The sequence below is a fragment of the Mauremys mutica genome, chromosome 3, assembly GCF_020497125.1.
Source record: "Mauremys mutica isolate MM-2020 ecotype Southern chromosome 3, ASM2049712v1, whole genome shotgun sequence".
Classification (NCBI taxonomy): domain Eukaryota; kingdom Metazoa; phylum Chordata; order Testudines; family Geoemydidae; genus Mauremys; species Mauremys mutica.
The window spans coordinates 185,504,724-185,530,283 of NC_059074.1; the positions used below are offsets into that span (position 1 = coordinate 185,504,724).

The 25,560-nt window shown below is 44.5% G+C and overlaps 1 protein-coding gene across 6 annotated transcripts in view; it reads right to left on the reverse strand.

Moving 5' to 3' along the window:
- CCDC88A (coiled-coil domain containing 88A) overlaps positions 1-25,560 on the reverse strand; it is a 368,487-nt gene that overhangs the window by 256,110 nt on the left and 86,817 nt on the right. For all 6 annotated transcript variants that reach the window (XM_045009683.1, XM_045009682.1, XM_045009681.1 and 3 more), the window contains 2 exons: positions 10,355-10,424; positions 599-657 (listed from right to left, as the gene is read on the reverse strand). In XM_045009683.1, the coding sequence (XP_044865618.1) occupies positions 599-657; positions 10,355-10,424 (129 nt within the window). The remainder of the gene's footprint in view (positions 1-598; positions 658-10,354; positions 10,425-25,560) is intronic.

Here is a 25,560-nt window from a genome sequence, read left to right on the forward strand (position 1 = left end):
AGTAAATATTTATCAATAGGATTAAAGGGTTCATAATTTGGCCCTAAAATTGTTAAAGATACACACTTTCTATAATTTGCATTAGAAATTTTGATTATAGGGAATGCATAAGGGAGTTCAGTTATTTAGTTTGAACTGAACTAAAATCAAGCACACAAATAGGCATCTTAGATGCAAATATTTTCTTTTAAAAGAATATTTTATAACACTTTCTTCTAAAGTAAAATTATTGGTTGGTAGTTAAACCAATTTTATAAAAGAGGGACATATAATGCACTTTTTACTTTAGAACACCAAGAAAACTAAATAAAACTAATTAATGTTAATAAAACAACGAGAAATGCTAAAAATTAAGGTTAGTCCAACAATATTAATTCATTCATGCTGTTTCTGTGTCATATTAAGCATTCCAATTTGTCTTACTAAATGTAAACCATAATACATTAAGACAAAGATACTTTGTTATTTATTTATACCATAAAATATACAGAATTTGCAATGTTACCACCTTAATATTGTTAAAGCAACATTAAAACTGTTGGAATTTCCTGATTTCAGTTACTGCTGTATTAAAAAACAAATTGTGTAATATACTTACCTGAACTGCGCAGCCAAGTAAGAGTAAAAGTAGTTTTTTAATTTCTTCAGTTCCCGGCTCTAAAATAAAATAAATTATTGTGGGTGCAAGTAACTGTTCAGATATGATTTCAAATCTGATTTTTCTTTATGAAAAGCTCTTTTACTGAATTGCACATTTTATTTATCACCATTATTTTTATACAATTGAACATTTTGGCTTAGTTCAGAATAATAATGATGAGGGAATGTATGTCAAAGTTTTCAGCTCCTTGGTTCCTTTGTCTTTTAAAAAAGTAACTTTCAGCACACACACATACTTTATTACTCACAAGTAGTTTAAAAATATAAGAGGAGGTTACTTACTGTAACTGGAGGTCCTTTCAGATGTGAGGTCTTTTGAGATGTGTGGTCCCTATTTGGATTCCAGACATGTCTGCAAACACGCACCACGCGCCAAAGCTGTTTGTAGTAGTGTCCGTTGATCCGCACATGCATCGGATGTGTGCTGTGTCCAAGGCTTTAAAAGGCTGTCCAGGTCAACACTATTACAGGTCCCTCTTACCAGCATGCAATGGAGCCCACAGCAGAGGGGATGGAAGGCAGATATTGGAATCCAAATAGGAACAGCTCACACATCTTGAAGAACCTTCAATTACAATAAATAACCTCTTCTTCTTCTTTGAGTGATGGTCCCTATATGGATTCCAGACATGGGTGAGTAGCGAACAGTGTTCAGCATGGAGATGGGTGGAAGGACTCACAAGAAGTTAGTCTGTAGAATGGCACAGGCAACTGCTACATCCACCGCCACTGCTGCAGTGATGGCATAGCAAGTGGTAAAGGCGTGGACAGAGGCCCACGTGTCCGCTTTACAAATTTCCTGCCATGAAATGTCCACGAGGAAGGCAGACGTGGCAGAATGTGCCCACGTGGAGTGGACCATTGACACCTGGAGGCGGAGAAACGTGAGAGAGGGTACTTGGAGGAGAGGGCATGGCCCCGGCAGTGTTCGGTGAGGAAGAGCCTGGGTGAGACACGGAAGACGTGGGTCCACTGGAGATAAAAGGCCAGTGCCTGGCGGACATTGAGAGAATGCAGCATTTTCGCTCTGGGGGAGATGTGCGGTTTGGGGTAGAAGATCAGAAGGTGGATGCACTGCTTGAGGTAGAACGGAGAGGCCACTTTGCAGAGAAATTTGGGGTGTAGGCACAGGGAGACTTTGTCTTTGTGGAAGACAGTAAAGGGTGGGTCGGCCATCATGGCCTCCAGCTTGCTAAACTGTCTGCCGAGGTGATGGCCACTAAGAAGATCACCTTCATGGAGAGGTGAGCAAAAGAGCAAGTTGCGAGAGGTTCAAAGGGCAGCTTAGGGAGGGCAGATAGGATGAGATTCAGGTCCAAAGAGTGGGTAGGATTCCACACCGATGGGAAGGCATTGAGTATGCCATGCAGGAGGAGGGCAATGGTCAGGTGAGTGAAGACCAAGGAACCATCAATGGGGTGGGGGAGGGAGGCACTCAGCACCACCAGGTGGACACACACGGCAGAGGGGGCAAGGCCCGACATCTTAAGGTGGAGAAGGTACTCCAGGAGGATGGAAATGGAGATGTAGTTCAGAGGGTAGTGGTGGCGGTGCACCCAGGCAGTGAAATGTCGCCATTTTGCTTGGTAGCAGGCTCTGGTAGACTGCTGTCTGCTGTGTGTGAGGATGTTGTGCATGGGTATGGAACATGCTCTGCCTACACACAAACCCCATGCAAATACAAAGCCATAAGAAGGAGCAGCTTTGGGTTGGAGTGCAACAGGCAACTTTACACCTATGTGAAGAGATCCAGGAGGAGGGGAAGGCAGATCGGGGTGTGAGCAGAAAGGTGGAAGAGATCAGTGAAACAATACTGACGAGGCCAGGATGGGGCTATCAGAATGACCATCATGCGGTCCTGCCACACCGTGCTCAGGACTTGCAGGAGCAGGAGAATGGGCGGGAAGGCATAGCGTAGTTTGGTGGTTCAGGGCAGGAGAAAGGCATCGCCTTGAGAGCCCAGCCCAAGGCTTCCTCTGGAGCAGAAGAGGGGAAGTTTTTGGTTTGCAGCAGTCACAAAGACGTCCCAGTGCAGCATGCCCCACTGGAAAGAGACTGAGCAAAGTGTGAGGTCATGGAGCTCCCACAAGTGATTCACACAGAAGGACCTGCTGAGTGTGTCCACCAGGGAGTTGTTGGTGGACAACATAGCGTGGAGATGCATAGCGTGGAGGGTGAACCCATGCCTGAGGCACCAGTTCTAGAGGAGAATGGCCTCTGCACAGAGGGAGGAGGACCAGGCACTGCCCTGCTTGTTGATATACACAACTGCTGTCATGTTGTCGGACAGCAGCTGAATGTGCCGGGATCTGATGAGGGGCAGGAACACCCAGCAGGAAAGCCGGGCAGCCCACAATTCCAGCATGTTGATGTACACCCACACCTCTTGCAGAATCCAGTGGCCCTGTGCCATATAACTCTCCGGATGACATCTCACCCAGCGAGGGAGGCATCCATGGTAAGATTGGTGTGGGCAGTGGGAGGAGCGAACAGAGTGCTGGCCAAGTGGTCCCTCATGTGAGGGAAGCCAGCTTGCCCAAGTGGTCCAGCTGCAGCCTGCAGATTGACTGGAGCCACAGTTGTAGGCAGCGCATATGCAGGTGTTATGGAGATGCAGGCCGCCATGTGGCCCAGGAGGGAAAGGCACTGGCAGATATGTATATGCCGTTTGTGGCGTTGCTGCGCAGTGAAAAAGGTGAGGGTAGCAAAATGGTCTGTCAGGAGGAATCATAGATTATTAGGGTTGGCAGGGACCTCAGGAGATCATCTAGTCCAACCCCCTGATCAAAGGAGGACCAATCCCCAAATCCCTAAATGGCCCCCTCAAGGATTGAACACACAACCCTGTGTTTAGCAGGCCAATGCTCAAACCACTGAGCTATCCCTCCCCCCAAAAAGGCTCGGCCCTCAAGAAAATACAGATATGCCCTGATAAACATGATGAGCATACGGGTAGGGATGAAAACTGACTTGTCCTTGCTGATACAGCTGCCCAGGCCGGCAAGGAGAGCACAGAGGGTCTGGATAGAGGAGAGGAAATGGATGCACGACAGCACAACAAGGAGCCAATCGTCCAGGAAACACGGAGTGGCCAAGACAACGCATGTGCTGCGATGACAGCAAAGACCTTTTCAAACACCCAGGGAGCAGGGGTAATACCAAAGGGAAGGACCCGAAACTGGTCATAAGAATGTGTCACTGTGAAACGAAGGAACTTCTGATGAGCTGGGTGGATGTCAACATGGAAATAGGCATCCTTCATATTGAGAGTCATGAACCAGGCTTGAGAAGAGAGGGATGGGCGAATGAGAGGAAGCGTGACCATGTTCAGCAACCAGAGGTCCAGAAGTGGACAACGGCTACCCCCCTTCTTCAGCACAAGGAAATAAGGGGAATAGAACCCACAGCCACAGTAATGGCGAGGAATTAATTCTATGGTGCCCTTCTGGAGGAGGTGTCTGCTTCATCTCAGAGGAAGTTGTGGTGGGAAGGATTCCCATGGCCACCAAGGGGTGGACGAGGGAAAACCAGAGGAACTCTATCAAGTACCCCGGTGGATGATGTCCATCACCCATCAATAGGTGGTAATCTTGCCCCAATTGTGGGCGAGCCAGGCAAGATGGCCCACAAAGATGATCTGAGTCACTGTGGGAGAGGTAGGAAGAGGTTCGCAGGTCTCAAGGGAAGAGTCAAAACAGCTGTTTGAACAGACGGTATGAGGGAGCCAAGGCAGCAGAAGTGGCAGAGGCGAAATAGCAGGGTTGTTGGATGTGCAGACCACGGTGAGATGGCTCCCGGGGACATTGAAAGTAGGGCTGGTAGGTGGCATGGAAACAATCTTTGTTGCCTGCCGGTCGTGGCCGGGGTAAATACCAAGCAACTGCAAAGTGGCATGGGAATCCTTGAAAGAGTGGAGGAATTTGTCTGTCTTGTCACTAAAGAGGGAAGACCCTCAAGAGTGGTCTGGACCTACGTAGGGAAGCTAGAGAATTGGAGCTAGGAATCCTGGCAGAGCATGACACCGGTCACTAGAATGTGGGATGCAGTGTCAGTGGCGTCGACTGCAGCTTAGAGAGCCACCTTGGCAACCAGCTTGCCCTCATCCAGCCGCATCTGGAAATCTTGCTGTTTCTCCGCCAGGAGGAAAGCCTGAAACTCCACCAGCTTCAGGTAGGAAAGGAAATTGTATTTTGCCAAAAGGCCTAGTAAGTGGCAATGCAGAACTGGAGGCCCACAGAGGAATAAACTTTGCACCGCAGAAGGTCCAATTTCTTCGCCACCCTGCCCCTCCCCATTCCCCTGAAAGCCTGCTCCTGGCCAAGCCGGAAGCCGGAGTGGGACCAGGGAGCTCGGGTTCCTCCACCTGCCTGGGATAGGGGGGCCCCGAGAGCAGCCCCTGACCCATTCCCCACCCAGGACAGGTGAAGGGTCCATGGCTCCCCATAGCTGCCAGTGCGTCTCTTATGCCGACCCAGCTCCGGCTGGGAGGGGGGGCGAGGCTTTGAAGCCGGGCTATGGTAAGAGCAGCCCAGGCAGCAATGGGGAGCCACAGACCTGCCACCTGCCCTGGGTGGGGGTCCTGAGGGAGGGGACACAATCTGGGTGCTGCTCTTGGCCCCCCCCACTCTGGGCAGATGGAGGGTCCGCGGCTCCCCACAGCTGCCTGGGCTCCAGCTGCCGGCTTTGGCCCCCCCGTTCCGGCGCCCCTGAGGGGGGGTGAGCTTGAGGTGTTGCTGGCGGGAGCATTCAGTCGCTGCATGGATCACAAGTGAATTGGGTGGTGGATGGGGTAAACAGGAAGTCTGTACCCTTAAATCAGATGAAGTAGCAGCGTTCAGCACACTTCGTAGTAGGGGCACTGGAAGCTGGGGTGTGCCAGACTGCTTGGGCCAGTTGGAGGATGGCCTTGTGGATAGGGAGGACAGTCTGGGAGGGTCCCAGCAGTTGCAGAACTTCCTGGAACTGGTTTTGTGCATCCTGGACCTCCACCAGGAGGTTGAGAGCCACAACCACTCACCAAAGCAGGTCCTGGTATTGGCTATGGTTGTCTGAAGGGTAGAGGGAAGGAGAAAGGGGAAAGCAGTGGATGTGCTATTTCTGGACTTTAGCAAAGCCTTTGATACAGTCTCCCACAGTATTCTTGCCAGCAAGTTAAAGTAGTATGGGCTGGATGAATGGACGGTAAGGTGGATAGAAAACTGGCTAGATGGTCGGGCTCAACGGGTAGTGATCAATGGTTCCATGTCTAGTTGGCAGCCGGTATCAAGTGGAGTGCCCCAAGGGTCGGTGCTAGGGCCGGTTTTGTTCAATATCTTCATTAACAATCTGGAGGATGGTGTGGACTGCACCCTTAGCAAGTTTGCAGATGACACTAAACTGGGAGGAGTGGTTGATACGCTGGAGGGTAGGGATAGGATACAGAGGGACCTAGACAAATTAGAGGATTGGGCCAAAAGAAATATGAGGAGGTTCAACAAGGACAAGTGCAGAGTCCTGCACTTAGGACGGAAGAATCCCATGCACTGCTACAGACTAGGGACCGAATGGCTGGGCAGCAGTTCTGCAGAAAAGGACCTAGGGGTTACGGTGGACGAAAAGCTGAATATGAGTCAACAGTGTGCCCTTGTTGCCAAGAAGGCTAATGGCATTTTGGGTTGTATAAGTAGGGGCATTTCCAGCAGATCGAGGGATGTGATCATTCCCCTCTATTCAGCACTCATTTGGAGTACTGTGTCCAGTTTTGGGCCCCACACTACAAAAAGGATGTGGATAAATTGGAGAGAGTCCAGCGGAGGGCAACAAAAATGATTAGGGGGCTGGAGCACATGACTTATGAGGAGAGGCTGAGGGAACTGAGATTGTTTAGCCTGCAGAAGAGAAGAATGAGGGGGGATTTGATAGCTGCTTTCAACTACCTGAAAGGGGGTGCCAAAGAGGATGGATCTAGACTGTTCTCAGTGGTAGAAGATGACAGAACAAGGAGTAATGGTCTCAAGTTGCAGAGGGGGAGGTTTAGGTTGGACATTAGGAAAAACTTTTTCACTAGTAGGGTGGTGAAGAACTGGAATGGGTTACCTAGGGAGGTGGTGGAATCTCCTTCCTTAGAGGTTTTTAAGGTCAGGCTTGACAAAGCCCTGGCTGGGATGATTTAGTTGGGTTTGGTCCTGCTTTGAGCAGGGGGTTGGACTAGATGACCTCCTGAGGTCCCTTCCAACCCTGAGATTCTATGATTCTATGAAATAAGCGCATCGTTTGGGGACAATGAGGCCCCAATGGACTGTCAGTGCCAGTGGAATGGGAAACTCCTGCAATTCTTCATAAATGGAGGAGGGTGCAGTGTGGTGGTAGCAGTAGCACCCCGCAGTCCCGTTAGAGGCTGAAGCAGGTCAATAGGCTCAAGCATATGTGTTGCTGGGCATCAGTGGCCCTCAGGGATAGCAGAAAAACACATTGGCAGAAGATCCGTATGTGAACAGAAAGGGGGGCTGTTGCCAAGGATCCAGGCTGTAGGTGAGCAGGTGAGAATGAGGGGTCTGGCTCAGAAATCCTTTCAGACTCTGAGGACGGGTCCAGCAGAAGCAGGGCCATCGGTACTGGCTGTGCTGTTGGTGCAAAGCGAGACAGTGCAGGGCACTGCTCAGGGAGGAGTAGGAGAGGTTCATTTGCCAGAGATTTAAGCCTAAGGCATCCATGGAACCAGGGGGAGCCAGCATACGTAAATGCAACTCCTGGAGTCCCTCTCAGATAGTAAGCCCTATAAGGGTGGAGTGAGGTGAAAGGGTGAAAGATACCTCCCTGCTGTGTTCAGAAGAGGTACTTTTCCATTAAAGGGAAAATTATGTACACTGGTGGCACAGACGGACACTTGGATCTATTCCTGGCTGCTGTCCTCAATCCTCAAATTGTCCAGACAAGGGCAACATATGCACTCCCATCCTATTTACATTTACAGTTACTACTTGTAAGCATTCTAGCCAAAGTTTTCAAATTTGGGTGTCTAAATCTAAACACCTTAAGTCTCTATTTACACACTTAAATAAGTGATCTCATTTTGAAGTGTGCTACTCCACCTTTTTTCTATTTAATTAATCCTGCCAGGAGGACAGTCAATCTGCAAATAATCATACAGCAATCTCATTCTATTACATTTTCCCCATCTATATTAAGGCAACATTTTCATGGGTATATTGGGATGCTTTAGCTTTCATACTTTGTATTTTGAAATGCTAGGCTGTCATGTGCAAACATGTTTTTTTACAATATGTTTAATATGAATGCTGGCTATTATTCCCTCATGCATATCTTGCAGGAAGAGATTTCAGGTTTTCCCTAAAATACTCCACTGAGTGCACATAATTTTCAATGGATCCAACTCAAGACAGGATTTTAGTGTTCTACCATTAGAAATATGCCATTATAATAAGGAAATAACAGAGGAACACAATATTGCCATGCTGGATCATGCGATCCATCTAGTCTAATATCCTATCTTCCAACAGCAGTCTGTACAAGATGCTTCAAAGAAAGGTGTATAAAACAATTCAATACACTGTTATTGGAGAACTTCTCCCCCAGGGAAAGTTTCCTCTTAAAATGCAAAAGTTAGGGACTAGTATGGCCTGAAGCGTGAGGGTCAATACTCTTTCCAAAACTCTTGTTTAATCTTTGAATCCAAATAAGCACCCAGTTCTTTTTTGACATCTGATAAGTTCCTGGCATCAGTGATGGTGACAACAAGTTACACAGGCAGTGAATTAGGTGAAAAAAAATTTCTATTTATCAATTCTGATTTTGTCACTTTCAAATTTCATTGAATGTCCCCTTGTTCTTTCATTCTGAAATAGGGTGAACAGAAGACCCTGCTTTACCTCTTCTATATCATCCATTATTTTACAATGCTCATCTTATTCCTTTCCTCACTGAGGTAAACAATCTCAGTCTTTTCAATCACTGTTCATGAGAATTTTTCCATGCCTCTTATTCTCACTGCCTGTCTCTGAACCACCTCTATTTCTGCTATATAATTTTTGAGAACTGAACACAGGCCTCCAAGTGAGGGCATACCACTGATTTATATTATGGCATTGTACTACTTTGCAAATTATTTTCCAGCCTTTTTCTTATGTATCCTAACATTGTATTTGCTTTTTTTTAAATCACTGCTGCACACAGAGAAGAGCTCTTCATGGAATTTTCCCAGCGATGGCCAAGCCTTTTACCTGAGTTGATAGTTAAATTAGGACCACGTAAGGTATATGAGTAGCTCAAATTACTCACTCTAATGTACATTTCACACGGTATTTGTGAACATTGAATTTCATCTCCCATCAGGTTGTCCATACACTTAGCCTAATTAGGTGTGTCTGAATTTCCTCCCAGTTTTCTCCCATCTTGAGTAACCTAAATAATTTTTTGTCATCTTCAAATTTTGCTACCTCACTGCTCATCCCTTTTCCAGATAATAAATATACTAAAGTACAATGAACCTGGTATTTAACTTTGTGATACCATACTGTTAGCCTTTTCCTATTACAAATATTAACCATTTACTCCTATCTTTGTTTTCTCTTAGGCAGTTTTTGATACATGACAGATACATGACAGGCCTCTCACATCTAATTTTACTAACATTAAAAAAAATGAAGGATTCAGTCAAACAAGTCAGAAGCAGGTGTTAAATGATCACTGGCAACAAAAGAAAAAACTAATACAAAGAGATGAGGTCTATGAAGCAAGTCAAAGCAAATCCATGGAATGTTTTGAACTATCACATGCAATAACTGTACAGTCTGTGGTGTTTGAGAATGACGGGAACATGTTCAGACTTCTTACTACACATGAGAAAGGAGGCAGAAGTATTCTACATATACTAGAACCTAGGGAGCTGAGACCCTGGCTGTATGTGTACACAGCTCCCAGAAGTGAGCCTCTCAGCTGGGTCAACAGATATGTGCTAGCATGCTTGTGTAAGTGCTCTAAAAATAGCTGCATAGACAACAGCTTGAAGTTGCAGCTGGAGCTCAGGTTCTAAAACCTGCCCCACCCCTTGGCTTTAGAGCCTGTGCTGCAACTTCAAAGCACTACCTACACAGCTATTTTCAGAATGTTAGTGAGAGCCCCTCTACCTCAAGTCTGTCAGCCATGGCTGAGAGACTTGCTTCCATGGGTTATGTGGACATACCCTGAGAGGCCTAGGAGAAGATAGCAGCAACAGTCAAGATTAGAAAAGAAAGTCACAAATGAGTGGAGGCACAGTACCCAGTTAGAGACAGATTTACAGATATGGGAGGAGAAAGGAAAGTTCAGGGTCAAGGATAATGTCAAGGTTATAAACAATGAATTTGACAAGGAAGATAACAGATAGGTAGTTTTGTTTGAGATGGTTCCTCTTGCCCAAGAGAAATGATTCCTCCTTCCATGCACTGAAGCATGGCATGGAAAAAATTAAAAAGACAGTTATACTTTAATATAAATCCCAATGGGAGCATGTCTATCTCGAGGTTTTAGTTGTTTAATATTTTGTGTTTGTTCATGGTTGACCGTCAGATCTGAGCAGAAGCAATCAAATTAATCATTCTGTAGTCAAGTGTTTGCTAAAATTTTCATCAAGCCATCTGGTGTGGCTCGTTCCTACCTGAGCTACATTTTCAATAAGCTAACTACAAATTTTAAACAATGAAATTAAAAAACTTACCAGAAAAAGGATTTTTGCCAATTATTAAGACATTTGGCAAAGACATCATGATCAACTGCTGCAAAGTCTCCTGTGGAAATTGAGAAAATTAATATTTTTAATTCATGTGTACTGAACCAAGTCAAACATCAAATGCTAATTACACTGAAACTGAAGTCAGTGAAATAGGAGTAGCTTCAAAATAATATACATCTTAATTCAAACTCATTCACACATATTCTAGATTTAACTGTTTGGACTTTGTAAAAACCTTAAAGCTTTGCATCAATTCTACAAAAGCTTTGTTCTCTTTCTGGTGGCTGCAGAACTGGTGTAACTGGGCACTGAAGGATCATCCCAGTATAGTGAAATCCCCTAGTGGCACAGAGCCAGCATACAGATCCTAGGCCAACTACAGATCCTGAATCAAAGGAAGAATGCAGTAAAAAAAAAAAGCCTTTTAAAATTAGCTGATATTTACAGTCCTATTAATAGACTACTGATAAATGTATTTATTTTATACTTTATACTGTAAGAAAATGAAAATTACAAATATTAGTCATTCCACTTTCTACTAGCTGTTCTTTCGCTTATATGTTTTAACAGAGAGTTATGTAGGTATTAAGTGAATCTAAAACAAAATACACAGGTATTCTTAAAATGCTTAAAACTGTAAGTGAAGCCAACTACCATGAAAGATTCACTTTCCTTCATTTCCAAGTACATACTTTTGGAGGCTTACCTGGACGTGTATTTGAGACAATTAACACTATTAACAGCCAGCCATCTGTGTAGCTGTGCTGGTATGATTCTGAGTGCAGAGAGGCGAAGTCACTATTTGCACCAGGAGATTTTAGCCTGGTTTCAAGCAGGGGTAAGACTGTCTACACTAGGGAGTGCTATGGCAGAACTACAGAGACAGTTGGTAACTGAAAGCTGTAATCAAGGCAAATCCCCAGTCTAAACAGAACCTAATTCTTTTGAGGCAGAGTAGTTTCCTTTCAGAGCCCAGATGTACATACCACAGCAGACGCCACCCCATTTGAAGCTTTGAAGTAACATTTTTTTATTTCTCATTATGGCACAGATTCAACAACATGTACAATACCAATACCCAACACAAAAAATAATACAACATACACACAATATGCAAGTACACTCTAGCGCAGTGGTTCTCAAAGTTGTTTTTTTTTTGCGGACCACTTGAAAATTGCTGAGGGTCTTTGCGGATCACTTAATGATCTTACCAAATGTTGTTTGTACCATTAGCTAACTATTATAAAACTATTATTAAAAAACTTTAATTATTAATGTTTTTTGTTCTACAAATAAAAGCACACAACTCATATTTTAATATCAGTAGTCTTACCTTTCTAATGCGATGGATGTGCCCTCTCTTCCCCGCCGCAGCAGCCCCCGAGCTGTGGCGGGGAAGGAGGGGGTCTCTCTCTCTCTCCCCCACTACAGCAGCCCCTGAGCTGGGGCTGGAAAGGAGGGGGGTCTCTCCCCCCCACAGCAGCCACAGAGCTGAGGCTGGGAAGGAGGGCCATCTCTCCCCGGCAGCCGCAGCCCTGGAGCTGGGGACAATCGCTTCTTTCTCTGGCTGCCGCAGCCCTGCACATCCCAAATTCCCTCCACCCCCTCTTCTGACCCCACTGCCCCCTCCCACCTACCCCCTATTCCGCCCAAGGCCACCACCTCACCTTACATGTGCATCTTCTCCAGGGTCCAGGCACCTAATTAGTGGAGCCACGCATGCGTGGCTCCACTAATTAGGTGGGTGGCCCTTCATTTTCTCGAATGGAGCTCACGGACCACAGTCTGAGAACCTCTACTTTAGTGATTAACTGCATGCAAGAGAGCAAATTTAAGAATTAAAATCAGAAATGCTAATTCACTTGATGCAGCAAATCTAAAAATGATGTTTCTGGGGATGGGCCTTGTTTTACAGTTAAGTATTGTAGGAGAGTTTTACACCTGAAAGTGGGATTTCTTGCAAATATTCTTAGCTATAGCTAAACACTTATGGGTAACACAGCTTTCAACACATGGTATAGGGATGAGCAAATTTATAGCTGATTAAGATTAGAGTAAAACTAAATTAGACCTGTGTTGCATATTCCTTAAGTGAGTTATACAGCAGACAGCAGAAAAAGCAAGGTGTAAACCTCTTAAGTTCCCTCAGTAAAGGACCAACCACTTGATGCAGAGTTTTAACAGCTGTTTAAGCTTTTAAAGACCCTGAACTACATGGCCCAATAAATGTTACAGAAAATATTTAGGTGGTAGTTTTGGCCTAGTTAAATATAAAAAATTTCTGATAAATAATCATGCTTTCTATATATCTGCGATCCTGACAAAAAGACTAAATTCAACAATTTTGCTCTTTTCCCATTAAAAAAGGCTAAAAAACTAAAAGAAACGCAGAAGATTTAATTAAATGAAACAAGGACAAAAGATGACAAAGATAATGATACATGTTACTACTATTAACTGTTGAAGAGAAACTACCAGGCTAAAACTATGTATTTTAAAAAACAACATTTCTTTTTTATATTGCTAACATCTTAAATTAGTCAATCAGAAAGCATTTTAAAAATACCGGGCTGGATCTTTTGGCCACAGCTGAGGAGCACTCAGTTTACATTAGTGCAGACAGATGTAAAGATGGTGTAATGCTCATCTTTGTACTCTTACAATACTGCGTTGTCTGTCATGCTTGGCTAGACCCCTTGGCATGAATTAGAGCAGCCTGAAGTGATAAATTAACTACCATTTTTGGAAACGTTGCCAACCATTTGCATAACTTTTCTTTCTTGATTATACAGTCAACTAAACAGGTTTTAACTAGTCTGCAACTCTGTTGCACAGAGAACTACAAAGTGGCTGTAATACAACTATAAGTAACTACTATACATCAACTCTCTGTACAGTTGTAGGACAAGGGTAATGTGACTCCTTAAAGATCCTTCGATTTTTTTGGCCAAAACTTTTGTTATACTACTACTAAGCTACTGCTAAAGCTGTCTATTTCTGCCCCTCTAAAATCTGACAATATGAATGCCATTCCAAGTCCTACTAAGTAGTGTTCAATGAATCATGGGGGCCTAATCACCTCAACTTTGAACTGCAATCAAAGCTTGACCAGAGGTTGACTTTGTTGCTACTTCTTTCCTACAAATACTCTGAAGTGGTAACAAGAAGATCAACAACAGGAGGAAACACTACCTGTTGTCAAATATATATATCCTCTTAACCCTCCCCATCCAACACACACACACACACACACACACACACACACACGGTAACTTTGAGCAGAAAAGGCCAAATAAAAAAAAGACGTTGACTATGCTATTGTTATAGAAAAGACACTATATTAGAGAACAGCTCCTGGCTTTAAAAATTAGAAATTAAAATCAACCAAAATAACCCCAGAAAGATATTTTACAGAACTGTTAACTTTTTAAAACTATGTTTAAAATCCCTTTGAACCTTGACATTAAAATCAATTTCCTGATTATTTTCCTTTATTGTACATAGACACTAATTTTGTTATTTCCTACTTGCTGAAGTCACGAGAGATGAATTACTAGCACTAATATTCTTTTAAATATAGAGAATATACTTACACAATCTTTTCTGTGGAATTATCTGGATCTATGGAACTACTCAGCTACTCACAGACAAAACTAAGACAATTTGGAAATAAATGTTACATGGGATAATTTTAATTATCTGAAAGATGTCTACTGGTTTGGACTATAAAATTATGAAGTATAAAAGTTATACGACGCATCACAGCATTAATGGTAAGAATGGAATTTAAAATATTTCACCACAAAATTACACATGCTTGCACAAAAACAAGGTATCCAATTAAATGTTTTTATTAGACTACAGATACTGTATGAATTTAAAAAAAGAAAGAAAAATACATGATAGGAATCTTTTCTTTCAAGAATAGTAAGTAGTCATCACCACCTAAGGCCTGAAACTCATTAAATGTAACCTAAGTTATGCACCATCTTCTGTCTCAAGGACAGATTTAGCATTTTATTATCCAGTTTTGCTGTGGCCTTACTTAAGGTGTTGTTTTGGCCAGAGATATGCATACATAAAAATGTGTTTTCTCACACAACCTATCTGCTTGTGTTGTGTCTTGGGCCATAATGGCTTACTTTATTAACAAAACTGTACTACTGTTAACACTGCACAACCAATACAGCTATGGAAGAAAGCTGGGTTCTATTGTGCCTCGCTCATCAATAAAATTGTCAGTTAAATTCTAATTTCAGAATTTTTATTCATGGTAATGTAAAAGGCAGAAAAAAACATTGATTTTCAGCAGCTCAGTTCAATTAGATATATTGTCTATTTTTTTAAAAATCACCCTTTTACTTGTAAGCTGAGCAATGTTGGTTGCACAGAGCTGCTTGAGCAGGTTGCTGGAAGGATTTTCTTTTCTTTTTTTTTTTTCTTTAAAAGAGGAGCAAGGAGCTACTAGTTCTGGGACTAGCCTACAGGACAAAACTTGAGAAGCTGGATCAGCACTGCAGTGACTCCATCATTACTCTCCAGAATGGTAATGGGTAACTGCTCCTGTTTCTCAAAAACTGTCACCTGTTGAGTCCCTTGGGGTTCCATACTCTTCTCTGTTCTCTTTAATATGAGAACACTTGGAAAGATAATGAGGCTTTGTTGTCAACTATATGCTGATGACAATTATATTTCATTTCCCACTGATACAACTATAGCTAACATTTTCCACAAGCTAGCTCCTGGATGGAAAAGAGCTGGCTCAAACTCAACTCAGGCAAGACCAAAGTGATGATGGCTGGACAGAGGGAAACTAGTTTGGACACCATCCTCCTCCATTTTTCCAGTGAAATCAACCTGTTCCCACTAATCAAAGTGATGCAAAGCCTAAGGGTCTTGTGTGACTTATCACTGAACTTGGATGATCACACAGAATCAAAAACAAAGTATCTTTTTCATTTTCTTGCTAGGAAACTCCACCCCGGCACATGGATTAGGACCTGGTCACAGTGGTACAGGCATTTTTCACCTCTAGACTTAACTACTGTAATTCACTGTATCTAAAGCTGAATGTGCAAATAATGCAAAGGCACCAGCTAATGAAAAATAGAGCTGCCCCCTTCTTCCACAGTTTAGGCTAAATTCATCATGTCTGTGCTCCAATCCCTTCAATGGATCCCTATACAGTTCTGCTGCTAATTTAAATCTTCAAGGCGCTTAACAGATCAAGTCACAGCTACATTGGAAAAATGGGTAATATTTTCAAAAATTCCTAATGACTAAGAAGCTTAAGTCCCATTTTCAAAAGTGACTTAAGTATTTAGGTGCATAAATATGAATGACTTTCAGTGAGACTGTCATAAACAGATAGTTAAGGGTTAATGTCTCTTTTACCTGTAAAGGGTTAAGAAGCTCAGTAAACCTGGCTGACTCCTGACCAGAGAACCAATAAGGGAACAAGATACTTTCAAATCTTGGTGCAGGGAAGTCTTTGTTTGTGTTCTTTGTTTTGGGGGTTGTTCGCTCTCGGGACATGAGAGGGACCAGACGTCCATCCAGGCTCTCCAAATCTTTCTGAATCAGTCTCATGTTTCAAATTTGTAAGTACCTAGTCAGGAAGGCGTGTTAGTCTTCTGTTTGTTTTCTCAACCTGTAAATGTTTCTTTTGCTGGAAGGATTTTTACCTCTGTTTGCTGTAACTTTGAACCTGAGGCTAGAGGGGATTTCTCTGGCTATATAAATTTAAGTGCCCTGTAATACATTTTTCCATCCTGATTTTACAGAGATAAATTTTACTTTTTCTTTCTTTAATTAAAAGCTTTCTTTTTAAGAACCTGATTGATTTTCTTTGTTTTAAGATCCAAGGAGTTGGGTCTGGACTCACCAGGAGTTGGTGGGGGGAAAAAGGAGGGGGGATGGTTAATTCCTCTTTGTTTTAAGATCCAAGGAGTTTGGATCTGTGTAAAGCCTCTCAAGGCAACCCAGGGAGGGGAAAGTCTGGGGGGAAAAGGAGGGGAGAATGGTTAATTTCTCCTTGTGTTAAGACCCAAGGGGTTTGGGTCTTGGGTTCCCCAGGGAAGGTTTGGGGGGAATGGAAAGTGTACCAAAACACTATATTTTTGGTTGGTGGCAGCGCTATCAGATCTAAGCTGGAAATTAAGCTTAGAAGGGTCCATACAGGTCCCTACATTTGTACTCTAAAGTTCAGAGTGAGGAGGAAACCTTGACAGAGACACAGGTTCCTCCTAAGTGTCTAAAGTCAGGTCTACCTACAAACTTATAATCGGCATAACTTTGTTGCTCAGGGGTGTGAAAAATCCACAACCTTGAGCAACACCGTTATACCGACCTAACCCACAGTTGACATAGCTACCACCTCTCCCAGAGGTGGATTAACTACACTGACAGGAAAAGTTCTCCCATCAGAATAGTAGCATCTTTACTAAAGCACTACATGCAGCTGAGCCACTGCAGCACGGAACATGTAGATAAGCCCTGAGTCACATTTGAAAATGGGAATGAGGTGTTTCTGAAAACTTCATATCTACATAAACTGCGGAGAAAGACATGTTTCTCTGGAACAATGAAGATCACAAAACCCAGAACAAAGCATGTGAGAACTGGAGACAAAGCATTCTCAATTGAGGGGATCTGGCTAAGAACAAACTTCCAGATATTAGATGAGTGTATGTGCCGTTGTGATTGTATGTACTCTCCCACAGGGTGGAGTGGTAGGGGTACTGCAGCGGCCTGGGAACATATGTGGAATGTGTGGGGGGGTCCCGGAATGCAGTTCTTGATAGGCTGCAATGGGAAGCAAGCACGGGTGACTTGGACCCGAAGGTATGTAAGAGTCTCCAGCATGTCCATCCAGTGCTTGAGAAATGGTATCATGTCCTGCTGCACGTCTCTGTCCTTTTGTTGCGTGTTTCTCCTCTCCACACTCTCCCTTTCCATTCTGTCTGAAAGGGTACTCCTCCGAGCCCTCTGGTCGGTATCCACAGCACCAGAGGCTTGCAGGATCTCTTGGAATATGTTGTGTTGCATCCTCTCTCTTCTCCTCATCTGGCTGAACTGCTCTGCTGGTGTCCCCTTGATCAATGCAAGTTACATTTTCATTCCCCTCGGTCTCATATAGCATAGCAGCAATCCAGCCTCAGTGAGTATGGCCTGGGGACAAGGGGGTGATTTGGGACAATAAAGGGAGGGAGGGGAAGCAAACGAGCACAAGTATATGCGGTTAGGGCAACTCAGCTGAATACTAGCACCATTTTCCACAGATGATGATGATTTTAGCTGATATCTCACTCCTGTGGGTAATGGAGGCTGAAAGGGAAGAGCTCCTGCATGAGTCTGGCTGCAGAGTAAGTACATATGCTGCTAGGCTGTGAGCTGCAATGGTGCCTGCTGAAATAATTGCTGACTGACATGGGGAAGTGTCCTACCATAGTGGAAGAAATAAGGGAGCCCTCCCAAAAAACCTTCAGCAGAGGATTACAGACTACCTCCAGGAAAGTTTCCTCACCATCTCTACTGAGGATTAACGGGACATCCCAGTGCACATAAAAAAAACCTGTTCCACAGGGCCCTCTCTGCCTGTCTGTACAGGAGAATGAGAAGCAGAGAGTAACTCTACCTTTAATGCTTATTGTTAACCCAATTAAAAAATAGTAAATGAACAGATTTGTCCCTGAAATATCAAAGCAAACTGCATACTTACCAGAGGTTCCTTCCCCTGCATTAGGCTCGCCGGTGTTGGACTGCTGGGCGTGGTACAACTGCTCTGGCGTCAGAAAGAGGTCCTGGCTCACCACGCCACTGTATCCCCTGGTTGCCTGTCCCCCAAACTCCTCCTCCTCTTCTTCTTCATCCAACACCACCTCCTCATTGTGCACTGTGGAGGCCTGTGACTCCAGCTCCCCTGAAGTACTTCCCCAAAGTATCCACTGGGCTTTTGGCAGTTGTGGTAGGGTCTCCCCCAAAGATGGCATGCAGCTTCTTGTAGAAGCAGCACTAACGATTTGCCTCCCCTGCCTTCTGGTACGCCTGCTGCAGCAACTTAATTTTCATCTAGCATTGCTGCGTGTCCCTGTTGTAGCCCTTCTTCCCCATTCCCTGAGCAATATGCTCATATATGTCGACATTTCTATGGCTGGTTCGGAGTTGTGCCAACAGCCTCTTCTCCCCACAGACCCAGGAGATCCACCATCTCCTGTGTACTCCAGGCAGAAGTGTGTCTGCAGCATGGAGCCAACATGGTCATCTGGGCACTTGCTATGTGAGCTCTCCGTGCTGACTGTAGTGACGCAACGCCTCCTGCTGGTTGTCCTGAGAATTAGCTCTTCCAGCCCGGAGCGCCCTCTGCAGGCTGGTGTCTCGCCTGCCGCTGGCCCCGTGTCCCTCCCGGACCCAAGTGCCCCTTTACCTTGGGTGCTGCCCCCTGGCAGTACCCCCACTCTCTGGGTCTCCCCACCCAGGGGAACCTCCAACCCTCTACCCCCACCTTGCCTCAGTGGCTACTGCCAGTCACCATGTAGCCCCCGCTCACTGGGGCAGACTGCAGTCTACACCACTGATCATTGGCAAGAGCGGGGTTCAACCTGCTGCCTTTGACTACCCTGGGCTGTACCTCTGCAACCCTAGTACCCTTCCCGGCCTTTACCAAGGCCTGCAGCCTGGGGGTTTTCCAGCCTGGAGTTCCCCAGCTCCTCTGGCCTTTCACCAGCCCTGCTCCACTCTAGATACCCTGTCGAGCTCCCAAGCAGCAAGGCCCATCTCTCTCCACAGCTAGAGAGAGACTGCCTGAGCTCCTGTCCCACATCCTTTTATAGGGCCAGCTGTGGCCTGATTGGGGTGCGGCCCCAGCTGTGGTAGCTTCCCCAATCAGGCTCATCTTCTGGCTCCCTGGGGCAGCTCTTTCCCAGGGCTGTTTTAACCCCTTCAGGGCTGGAGCAAGCGACCACCCCGCTACACTGACCAAATAGGAAATGGAATTTCAAAAATTTGCCGGGCTTTAAAAGGGGAGGGCCATTTACCTGGCTGCCAAGCAGCGGAGTTCAAAAAGATGACCAGAGCTGTCATGATGAGGCATTGTGGGACACCTTCTGGAGGCCACTAAAGTTAACACAACTAATGCAGTGTCTATACTGACACTGCATTGACCTACGCACTACGCTGCTCACAGAAGTGGAGTGAAGTCGGTATAGTTGGCAAGTTACATTGGTAGGATGACTTTTTAGTTTAGATGCTTAAACAGTTAGGTCGACGTAAGCTATATGGCAACGACCTAACTCTGTAGTGCAGACCAGGCCTGAGTAAGTTTCACAGATCTGATGAAGAGCTCTGTGTAAGCTTGTCTCTCTCACCAACAGAAGCTGATCCAATAAAAGATATTACCTCACCCACCTGGTCTCTCCAATGCTTTAATAGATTTCTTCATTCTCCTTTCAATGCTTAGCTGTCATTAACATCAATAGAAGTTAAACTTTTGCATGGAGGTAAGAATATAGAAAATTTTCCTTTTCATGAATTAAGGAAATTAGAAACCAGAAAAATTCAGAGGACAAGAGAGCATTTTTTAAGAGTGAATAATGTAAAGGAAAATTACTTTTTAATGATTGCAACAATGCAGTTTGATCTTGAGCTGGTAAAACCATCTAAAATTATTTAACAGATGTTACACAGTTGTTTTTTTCTTTTTTTCAGTGGCGAGGGTGCTAAGCAGAATTAGATGAGTGAATTTCTATGTCAATGACATAACATCCTAAAAACAGGATCAAATGAATATGCAAATATTCTAATTATCAACAATTTCATGTTTGTAAGGGTAGTTATTCTTCCAACTGAACAAAAACAAATTCTCAATAGGTTCAATTAATGTTGACAGTTCTTTATGATGTAAAACAGTTTCAGATAGTGTTGATACCAAGCATACCTTTTTTCTTGAAATAACTATAATATTTCTAGATTACCTAGCTACATTGAACAGTGGTTTTCTATTTGCACTCTTGTGTGTGTGTATGTGTTTTAGTATGTCTTTCTCTGGGAATCCCTACTTCCCTCACTTTTCCTAGGTGAGGAGAGTCATCTGACTCTGATGCTCCCCTACCATGCTCAGTTGCAGGTTGGTGTGACAGCATGAACATGTCCCTGCCTGGGACCAGGTCCAGAACTTTTGCCAGCATTGTCCATGCTGAATGCACTGGAAAAGAATTTCTGACACATAGAACCAAGGCCCTGAATGCTGGAGTGAAACACTAAGCAATTTAGGATAGGAAGCAAGAATTCCAAACAGTTTCAGTTGGAAATGGTAATTCATGTACACGGAGATCCAGATACGGATAGAGAGAATTTCCCAAACTGGAATTTTGCCAGGATATCATGATTAACCCTGTTCTTGTAAAAAGTGCCAGGGAATCTGCAACAACAAGTGGGAAAGAGCTAAGTTCACTTTTCACCCAAAAGATAGTACCCAAGTTATTTCCACAGCACTGTGCTAACTCAAAGTGAAAAGTGCTATATACAGAGTTATCAGTACCACTTCATTCCAATTAAAAAACTGACTAGGTACAACCCCTATTATCTTGTAATAATTGCAAGTAGTTCTTTAATAGGAAAACCGGAAATATAAAACCAACTTGAATTGTGCAGTCTTTGTGAAATTGTTGCCACCGAAACCAAATGGAAAGTTTTACTGTTGTTATGCTGAGAGATACTGATGACTGCTTGAATCACAAACCTTTTTGAGAATGCATTTGAACATACCCTTCAATTAATATAACTTTCAGGATGAGTTAACCAGAAGCTCCCCAACCCATTCCCACTTAAGACTAAAGTGGTTGTGAAAACCACCCAGGAGTCTGGACTGAGGGACAGAGGGGTTTTGCTGAGCATATTGTGTGTGGATGTGGGAAGGCAAAACACACAGAAACAAAGATAGATTTTAAGTGATTATAAGTGGTAGGCATAAAAGATCAGAAATAGTTACCAAAGAAAATAAAAGATAAGTGCACAATCTAAGTCTTAAACTTTATTACACTAGGTAGGACCAGCTCCAGGCATCAGCACAGCAAGCAGGTGCTTGGGGCGGCCAAGGGGAAGGGGTGGCACATCCGGGTCTTCGGCGGCAAGTCCCTCAGTCCCTCTCAGAGGGAAGGACCTGCTGTGACGTAATAACGTTATATCAATAGATATAAACTGGGACCATATAGAACATGGTTTGCAACCAAGGTCCTGTAGTGGCACCAAATCTTAGGTAAAGGGGGTCATATAAGGTGTCTAAGACCAGGTTATGGGTTGCTGGTTATGATTATGCTTGAAGTTATAAGTATTGGCTCTATACTGTCTGTATTTTGTATTTGTGCTCTGCTTCTGGGTGACATCCCAGACAAGTTGGTGTTAGCTCTGCCAAGCCTGCTTGATGGCCAATTAAGGACCATCAGCTACACAATTGACCCATGGAGAGAAGGCAGATACGCCTTGTAACTCAGAAAAGTATGCAGGGACTTGCCCATGTGACTCCAGACTCCATTTTGCTGTAATTTTCCACAGTAAGGAAAAAGAGGTTCTTACACCTGGAAAAGCCTATATAAGGCTAATGCCTCATCTCCATCTTGTCTTCAATCCTGCTTCTTACCTCTGGAGGGACTTTGCTACAAGCTGAAGCTTTATACAAGGGACTGATGACCCATCCCAGCTAGGGATGTACTCCAGAGACTTGATTTGAACCTGCAGTTTACTCCATCACTGCTACAAGCCTGAACTAAGAACTTTGCCATTACTGTATGTAATTGATTCCATTTAATCAATTCTAGCTCTCATCTCTATCTTTTTCCCTTTATGAATAAACCTTTAGATTTTAGATTCTAAAGGATTGGCAACAGCGTGATTTGTGGGTAAGATCTGATCTGTATATTGACCTGGGTCTGGGGCTTGATTCTTTGGGATCGAGAGAACCTTTTTCTTTTATTGGGGTGTTGGTTTTCATAACCATACATCCCCAGGACGAGTGGCACTGGTGGGGATACTGGGAGACTGGAGTGTCTAAGGAAATTGCTTGTGTGACTTGTGGTTAGCCAGTAGGGTGAAACCAAAGTCCTTTTTGTCTGGCTGGCTTGGTTTGCCTTAGAGGTGGAAAAACCCCAGCCTAGAGCTGTGACTGCCCTGATTTGTCCTGAATTGGCACTCTCAGTTGGGTCCCGCCAGAACAGCATCGTCACAGTGGTGTAGTCGTGCTTGGATCCACAGAACCAGGTCAATTAAGCTTTGGGTCAGAACCCCACGCTATCCAAATTTGAAATTTGGGATTAAGAGTTTGGTTGGTTAAAGATCAGTGACCATGAGACAGAAAGCATCAGCAAAAGCAATGAAACTGCAAGCCCTGATGGACAGCCTGCAGTTTGAACATGAGCAAAAACTGGCAGAAATTCGAATGGAAGAGGAGCAAGCCTTGGCCCAGCTGGAAGAAAAAGCTCGTAAGGGGCGTCTGGAGCCGCTGGCTGCTGAGGAGAAAACTCAACAGATGCAACAGAAAACTCGACAGATGCAACAGGAGAGGGCTAGACTCATAGAATCATAGAATCTCAGGGTTGGAAGGGACCTCAGGAAGTCATCTAGTCCAAACCCCTGCTCAAAGCAGGACCAAACCCAACTAAATCATCCCAGCCAGGGCTTTGTCAAGCCTGACCTTAAAAACCTCTAAGGAAGGAGATTCCACCACCTCCCTAGGTAACCCATTCCAGTTCTTCACCACCCTACTAGTGAAAAAGTTTTTCCTAATGTCCAACCTAAACCTCCCCCTCTGCAACTTGAGACCATTACTCCTTGTTCTGTCATCTTCTACCACTGAGAACAGTCTAGATCCATCCTCTTTGGAACCCCCTTTCAGGTAGTTGAAAGCAGCTATCAAATCCCCCCTCATTCTTCTCTTCTGCAGGCTAAACAATCTCAGTTCCCTCAGCCTCTCCTCATAAGTCATGTGCTCCAGCCCCCTAATCATTTTTGTTGCCCTCCGCTGGACTCTCTCCAATTTATCCACATCCTTTTTGTAGTGTGGGGCCCAAAACTGGACACAGTACTCCAAATGAGTGCTGAATAGAGGGGAATGATCACATCCCTCGATCTGCTGGAAATGCCCCTACTTATACAACCCAAAATGCCATTAGCCTTCTTGGCAACAAGGGCACACTGTTGACTCATATTCAGCTTTTCGTCCACCGTAACCCCTAGGTCTTTTTCTGCAGAACTGCTGCCCAGCCATTCGGTCCCTAGTCTGTAGCAGTGCATGGGATTCTTCCATCCTAAGTGCAGGACTCTGCACTTGTCCTTGTTGAACCTCATCATATTTCTTTTGGCCCAATCCTCTAATTTGTCTAGGTCCCTCTGTATCCTATCCCTACCCTCCAGCGTATCAACCACTCCTCCCAGTTTAGTGTCATCTGCAAACTTGCTAAGGGTGCAGTCCACACCATCCTCCAGATTGTTAATGAAGATATTGAACAAAACCGGCCCCAGCACCGACCCTTGGGGCACTCCACTTGATACTGGCTGCCAACTAGACATGGAACCATTGATCACTACCCGTTGAGCCCGACCATCTAGCCAGTTTTCTATCCACCTTACCGTCCATTCATCCAGCCCATACTTCTTTAACTTGCTGGCAAGAATACTGTGGGAGACTGTATCAAAGGCTTTGCTAAAGTCCAGAAATAGCACATCCACTGCTTTCCCCTCATCCACAGAGCCGGTTATCTCATCATAGAAGGCAATTAGGTTAGTCAGGCATGACTTGCCCTTGGTGAATCCATGCTGACTGTTCCTGATCACTTTCCCCTCCTTTAAGTGGTTCAGAATTGATTCCTTGAGGACCTGTTCCATGATTTTTCCAGGGACTGAGGTGAGACTGACTGGCCTGTAATTCCCTGGATCTTCCTTCTTCCCTTTTTTAAAGATGGGCACTACATTAGCTTTTTGCCAGTCATCCAGGACCTCCCCCGATCGCCATGATTTTTCAAAGATAATTGCTAATGGCTCTGCAATCTCATCGGCCAACTCCTTTAGCACCCTCGGATGCAGCGCATCTGGCCCCATGGACTTGTGCTCGTCCAGCTTTTCTAAATAGTCCCGAACTACTTCTTTCTCCACAGAGAGCTGGTCACCTCCTCCCCATACCGTGCTGCAGAGTGCAGCTGTCTGGGAGCTGACCTTGTCTGTGAAGACAGAGGCAAAAAACGCATTGAGTACACTAGCTTTCTCCACATCCTCTCTCACTAGGTTCCCTCCCTCATTCAGCAAGGGGCCCACACTTTCCTTGACTTTCTTCTTGTTGCTAACATACCTGAAGAAACCCTTCTTGTTACTCCTAACATCTCCGGCTAGCTGCAACTCCAAGTGTGATTTGGCCTTCCTAATTTCACTCCTGCATGCCTGAGCAATACTTTTATACTCCTCCCTGGTTATTTGTCCAATCTTCCACTTCTTGTAAGCTGTTTTTTTGTGTTTAAGACGAGCAAAGAGTTCACTGTTAAGCCAAGCTGGTCGCCTGCCATATTTACTTTTCTTCCTACACATCGGGATGGTTTGTTCCTGCAACCTCAATAAGGATTCTTTAAAATACAGCCAGCTTTCCTCGACTTCTTTCCCCGTCATGTTATTCTCCCAGGGGACCTTGCCCATCAGTTCCCTGAGGGAGTCGAAGTCTGCTTTTCTGAAGTCCAGGGTCTCTGTTCTACTGCTCTCCTTTCTTCCTTGTGTCAGGATCCTGAACTCGACCATCTCATGGTCACTGCCTCCCAGGTTCCCATCCACTATTGCTTCCTCTACTATTTCTTCCCTGTTTGTGAGCAGCAGGTCAAGAAGAGCTTTTCCCCTAGTTGGTTCCTCCAGCACTTGCACCAGGAAATTGTCCCCTACACTTTCCAGAAACTTCCTGGATTGTCTGTGCACTACTGTATTGCTCTCCCAGCAGATATTGGGGTGATTAAAGTCACCCATGAGAACCAGGGCCTGTGATCTAGCAACTTCTGTTAGTTGCTGGAAGAAAGCCTCGTCCACCTCATCCCCCTGGTCTGGTGGTCTGTAGCAGACTCCCACCACGACATTACCCTTGTTGTTCATACTTCTAAATTTAATCCAGAGACTCAGGTTTTTCTGCAGTTTCATTCTGGAGCTCTGAGCAGTCATAGTGCTCTCTT